This window comes from Erithacus rubecula, assembly GCF_903797595.1.
Source record: "Erithacus rubecula genome assembly, chromosome: 20".
In the NCBI taxonomy this organism is placed as follows: domain Eukaryota; kingdom Metazoa; phylum Chordata; class Aves; order Passeriformes; family Muscicapidae; genus Erithacus; species Erithacus rubecula.
Genome location: NC_136672.1, coordinates 10,784,780 through 10,790,946, shown reverse-complemented (window position 1 = coordinate 10,790,946; position 6,167 = coordinate 10,784,780). Strand labels below are relative to the sequence as shown.

At 61.5% G+C, this 6,167-nt stretch overlaps 1 protein-coding gene across 2 annotated transcripts; it reads right to left on the bottom strand.

The window, feature by feature from the left end:
* Nucleotides 1–2,321: 2,321 nt before the first annotated feature.
* ACTG1 (actin gamma 1) lies at nucleotides 2,322–5,370 on the bottom strand. Of its 2 annotated transcripts, XM_079323287.1 has the most exons (6): nucleotides 5,210–5,370; nucleotides 4,685–4,815; nucleotides 4,363–4,602; nucleotides 3,621–4,059; nucleotides 3,326–3,507; nucleotides 2,322–3,239 (listed from the first exon to the last, which is right to left on the bottom strand). In XM_079323287.1, exons 2-6 carry the CDS (start codon nucleotides 4,805–4,807, stop codon nucleotides 3,096–3,098), a joined length of 1,128 nt encoding a protein of 375 aa, XP_079179413.1. In that variant the 5' UTR covers nucleotides 4,808–4,815; nucleotides 5,210–5,370; the 3' UTR covers nucleotides 2,322–3,095. The 2 variants fall into 2 exon arrangements, with proteins under 2 accessions (XP_079179413.1, XP_079179414.1); XM_079323288.1 differs by lacking the exons at nucleotides 4,685–4,815; nucleotides 5,210–5,370 and adding an exon at nucleotides 4,204–4,241 and having other exon boundaries at nucleotides 4,363–4,458.
* Nucleotides 5,371–6,167: the final 797 nt, after the last annotated feature.

The following is a 6,167-nucleotide window of genomic DNA, read 5'->3' as shown; positions in this document are numbered from 1 at the left end:
GCCAGTTATGGATCAGGGGTGGATCAGGGATAGATCAGGGATAGATCAGAGATCAGTCAGGGCTGGATGAGGGAGCAGTGGGGGGGTGGATCAGGGATGGATCTGGGAAATATTGGGGATTGATCAGGGTTGGATCAGAGATAGACTGGGGTTGGATCCGGGATATATCAGGGATTGATCAAGGTGGATCAGGGATTGATCACGGACGGATTGGGGTTGGATCAGGGATGGATCCGGGATATATCATGGATCTATCAGGGATATATAAGGGTTGGATCAGGGATTGATCATGGATAGATCAGGGATGGATCAGGTTAGATCTGGGTTCTATCAGGGGTGGATCATGGATCTATCAGGGGTGGATCATGGATCTATCAGGGGTGGATCAGGGATGGATCAGGTTAGATCTGGGTTCTATCAGGGGTGGATCATGGATCTATCGGGGTGGATCAGGGATCTATCAGGGGTGGGTCAGGGATGGATCAGGATAGATCTGGGTTCTATCAGGGGTGGATCAGGGATCTATCAGGGGTGGATCATGGATCTATCGGGGTGGATCAGGGATCTATCAGGGGTGGATCAGGGATCTATCAGGGTGGATCATGGATCTATCAGGGGTGGGTCAGGGATGGATCAGGATAGATCTGGGTTCTATCAGGGGCGGATCAGGGATCTATCAGGGGTGGATCATGGATCTATCGGGTGGATCAGGGATGGATCAGGTTAGATCTGGGTTCTATCAGGGGTGGATCATGGATCTATCGGGTGGATCAGGGATTGATCAGGATAGATCTGGGTTCTATCAGGGGTGGATCAGGGATCTATCGGGTGGATCAGGGATGGATCAGGATAGATCTGGGTTCTATCAGGGGTGGATCATGGATCTATCGGGGTGGATCAGGGATCTATCAGGGGTGGATCAGGGATCTATCGGGGTGGATCATGGATCTATCAGGGGTGGATCATGGATCTATCAGGGGCGGATCAGGGATCTATCAGGGGCGGATCATGGATCTATCAGGGGCGGATCATGGATCTATCAGGGGTGGATCATGGATCTATCAGGGGTGGATCAGGGATCTATCGGGGGGGATCAGGGATCTATCAGGTTCTATCGATCACTCAGGGCCTGCTCCCCCCTCCCCACGTGGGCTCAGACGGACGGGCAGCGCCCCCTCGCCATTGGCCGAGCCTCCGCCAATCAGCGCGGGCCGAGTCCGCAGCCGCGCTGCCATTGGCTGGCGCGGCGCGCTTTTGTTCTCGGCCCCGGCGCGCGCCGTCAGACCCCAGCCCGGGCGCCAGGGGGCGCTGTGGGCGGGGCCGGGGCTCGCGCGGGACCGTGCTGCCCCCTGGCGGCCGCGTCGCGATAGAGCGGCACACACCGCGGGACAGACGGACAACGACAGAGGGACACGGGACAGGGAGGATTTGCGGGATGGAAATGTGACAGACAGATGGACACAGGCCCCGCAGAACGAAAGGACAGATGGACCAGGACATGGCTGGAGGGAGACTGGACAGGTTGGCAAAGGGATGGAAAGATGGCTGGACAGACGGATGGACACGGAAAGGGACAGATGGACAGGCAGATGGGCACAGGCAGGGATGGACAGCTGGACAGACAGACTGGGAGGGAGGGATGGTGAGCCAGGCAAGTGCAGGGCTGGGTGGACAGACGGATGGATGCAGGGAGGGGGGATGGACAGCTGGACGGACAGATGGATGTGAGGAGGCTGGACAGAGGGACACAGCGATGGTAGGATGGTGGGTGCAGAGCAGCCGGGAGGGACAGACAGGTGCAGGGTGGGATGGACAGAGGGACAGCTGCAGGGGGGTGTAGGTGACACCCACCCAGCACAGCCAGGGGGACCCTCAGGGACCCCCGTCCCGGGGGGACCCTGCACCCCGGCATGTCCCCAGCACAGAGGGGACAATGCCACCACAGGGCCCTGATGAGCCCCTGCAGCCACCCCTGCTGCTGTCACCTGTCACTCACGGGGCTGGGGACACCATCCTGAGGGGCGTGGGGTGTTCCTAAGGGGACATTCCACCCACCCTGGGGGCACCCGGAGTGAATCCCACCCACCCCAACACCCAGACCAGGGCCAGGGGCACTTTGGGATCTGGAGGAGTGGGGAGAGACCAGCTGGAGACCCCCAGGCAGGGCCAGGGCTGGTGGGCAGCACCCCAGGTAAAAATCCAGCCCATGAACACTGTACTGACCCAAAACTCCTATTTTTAGCCCCAAAACCACACCCCAGCTTCCTGGGGAAGCTGCCACCCAATCTCCCTCCCCTCACCACACACAAACCCAGCTGGAGTTACTGCAGCTTTTTACCATTTTATTTTCCTTACACAATGAAGTGTTGTTGGGCGTTACAATTTCTCAACTTTTCGGATGATTTTTAAACAAATTTTGGTTTCCTTTGTTTGCTTTTCCTACCGTCACGTGAGAACATTAAGGCAACGTACAAAAAAAAAAAAAAAAAAAAAAAAAAAAAAGAAAAAAAATCATCTGACATAAATTAAAACAATGCAGAAAATTTACAGGTGTAAATGCAGAGTTTCAGCAACTCAGAGTTGAGGAACTCGAGCCCCGTGGTGGATGAGGGGAGAGGAGGAGGATGATGAGGAGGGGTGTAAGGCTCGGATGCGATATGCTTGTTTTTGTGGGTTGTTTTTTTTTTTCCCAACCTTGCTAGAAACGGTGAAAAAAAATTCTTGATGAACTCCTACCAGCCTCTACAGGAAACCTGGAATATTCCACACGGGATGTACGGCAACGTCTGGCTCCAAATACCCTGTACAGAGCGGAGCTGGGCCCGCTGTCAGTGTGGGGAGCCCTGGGATGGGGAAATCCCGGGATTGGGGAGCCCTGGGGAGCCGATCTGTACAGGGTATGAGCTCAGGGCCCGGCTAACTCGCCTACAACAAGGTCAGATCAAGTGACAGCGTGCCCATCCACGTGTCTAACATCAGGTACAGGCTTCCCAAGGGCAGGATTCTTTTGGAAGAAGGCTTATTCCAGTTGCAGGAGGCTGGCATGAGGTGTGTGGATGCCTGGGCACGCCCCCCGGGCGGGGCCCGCAGTCCGTTTAGAAGCATTTACGGTGCACGATGGAGGGGCCGGACTCGTCGTACTCCTGCTTGCTGATCCACATCTGCTGGAAGGTGGAGAGGGAGGCCAGGATGGAGCCGCCGATCCACACGGAGTATTTGCGCTCGGGCGGGGCGATGATCTGCGGGAGGAGAGACACAAAGCAGAGTCAGAGCTGCTCCAACCTCCCCTGCGCCCAGCCCGCCCTCCCCACCGAGCCCTGCCCACCTTGATCTTCATGGTGCTGGGAGCCAGCGCCGTGATCTCCTTCTGCATGCGGTCAGCAATGCCCGGGTACATGGTGGTGCCCCCCGACAGCACCGTGTTGGCGTACAGGTCCTTCCTGATGTCCACGTCGCACTTCATGATGGAGTTGAAGGTGGTCTCGTGGATGCCGCAGGACTCCATGCCTGGGAGAGGAGGAAAGCAGCTTCATCAGTGCCACATCCATCTCATTAATGCTAATCAGGATCCCTTAATGACCCGCCCTCCCCCTGCAGAGCAGACCCCGCCCCACACCTACCCAGGAAGGAAGGCTGGAAAAGCGCCTCGGGACACCGGAACCTCTCGTTGCCGATGGTGATGACCTGCCCGTCGGGCAGCTCGTAGCTCTTCTCCAGCGAGGAGGAGGAGGCGGCCGTGGCCATCTCCTGCTCGAAGTCCAGCGCCACGTAGCACAGCTTCTCCTTGATGTCGCGCACGATCTCGCGCTCGGCCGTGGTGGTGAAGCTGTAGCCCCTCTCTGTCAGGATCTTCATGAGGTAGTCGGTGAGGTCGCGGCCGGCCAGGTCCAGACGCAGGATGGCGTGGGGCAGGGCATAGCCCTCGTAGATGGGCACCGTGTGGGTGACACCGTCCCCGGAGTCCATTACAATCCCTGTGGTACGGCCAGAGGCGTAGAGGGACAGCACGGCCTGGATGGCCACGTACATGGCCGGGGTGTTGAAGGTCTCAAACATGATCTGCAAGGAGAACAGGAGTCAGTGAGCAGCGAGCCCCGAGCTGGGTGTGTGCACTCGTGTTAGAACACACATGCTGCATGCAGAGCAACCCCGGTGTGTGAAGGAAAAGCCAAAAGATGCAGGCAGAAACACAAATGAAAGAACCTGAGGCGTCAGGGGAGAAATGCCAGGAGAACAGAACCCTGAAAATGTCGGGAGAAAAAAAAAAAAAAAAGAACAAAAAATTCAGGTTTTAGATGTAACAAGGAAGATTGGTGAAGGAAATGAGTGAGGGGGGGCCAGCAGGTGGAGAGGAGACGGTACCTGCGTCATCTTCTCTCTGTTGGCCTTGGGGTTCAGGGGAGCCTCTGTGAGCAGCACCGGGTGCTCCTCGGGGGCCACCCGCAGCTCGTTGTAGAAGGTGTGGTGCCAGATCTTCTCCATGTCATCCCAGTTGGTGACGATGCCGTGCTCGATCGGGTACTTGAGGGTCAGGATGCCTCTCTTGCTCTGCGCCTCGTCCCCCACGTAGCTGTCCTTCTGCCCCATGCCCACCATGACACCCTGCGAAACCCAACGGGTGAGTCAGCGCCGCCCCCGCCGCGCCCCGGCCCCAGCCCCGGCCCGTGTCCCCCGCCCGCCTCACCTGGTGCCGGGGGCGCCCGACGATCGAGGGGAACACGGCGCGGGGAGCGTCGTCCCCGGCGAACCCGGCCTTGCACATGCCGGAGCCATTGTCGATGACGAGAGCGGCGATTTCCTCTTCCATGGCGGAGACTGCGGCGGGAGGGAGGAAGGGAAGGGCCGGGTCAGCGCCCGCCGCGGCCCCGGGAGGAGCCGCTGGCGCCGGGCCATGCCCGGCCCCCCCCCCGCTACGGCGCCCCAATGGTTTCTCCCGCTTAAACATTTCCATTTGAATCTCCCGCGCCCTGACGTCACACGCCGCATCCACCAATGGCGACGCAGCCCCCCTCACACCCCCACCGGCCTGTACCCACGGCCGACACCATCGCGACGCGACGCGGGGGGGCACGAGGGGAGGACACGCGCTACTCAGCCGCAGCCCACAAAGGGGCCGAAGAGAACCGATCGCGGTAAAATATGCCTACCCTTGCCCCCGGGGAATGCGGGGAAAGGGGCGGTGGGGGCGCGGTGCGGGGCCGTGGGGTACCTGCTGCGCGGGGGTCGCTTCTGTGGGCGCTGCGGTGACGGTGCCGCTTGGTCCGCTGCCGCCGGCTGAGTGAGACCGCACGGCTGCCAGCCCCGCGCTTTTATACCCGGGGCTCGAAAACCCCGCCTCCTCGGCCGAGAACATCGCCATATATGGAGATCTTTCAGAAACAGGCGCTCTCATTGGCTGGCTCTGCCCAGGCCACGTGGGGCGGCTGCCGGGCTAACTCCGCCCCGCGGCACCCCGGAACCTGCATGGGGCGGGGGGGGTGCGGGGGGGCGACCCCCGGTTGCAGTGGGACCCCCCGATCCCGGCGGGACCCCCCGGCCGCGCCCCACCCGGGGCAGCTCCGGAACCCCTCCCGGCAGCGCCTCCGGGAGTGCCGGGCCCCCGCGGGCCTGCTCGGGCCTGGCCCCGCACCCCGAAGTCGGGACCGCGCCCCCCACCCTGGGTAGCACCGGGCAGGTCGTGCACCCCACCCGGGCACCGTGACCCCCCCACCACGGCAGCTGCACCCCGCACCCGGGCACCAGGACCCTCCCATTCATGGCACCTGGCGCTGGGACCCCCCCTTTACCCACCTGCACCCCCGCCCAGGGCAGCCGGGCCCCCCACAAGTGGGTCCTGCACTCCTCACCCATGACACCCACCCGGCACCCCCAACCCCGCACACAGCCCCGGGCTGGGGACCCTCGGTGCGCCCCAACTCATCCCCGCTGCACTCCCGACTCTGCCCTGCACCCCCAGGTGACACTGCGTGTCCCGGAGGTGACACCTCTCACCGCTACGGGCACCCCCTGTCCCCCCGTGCCCCCAGCACCGCACACCTGTCTGACACCCCAGTGACCCCCGGGCTGAGCCCCCCCAGCCCCTCCGGCACCCCCAGACTGGGGGCTCCTCATGCCCGAGCCCATTCCCCGCTGCCATGGGGGGGCACGGCCATGGCTCCCACCTGGGC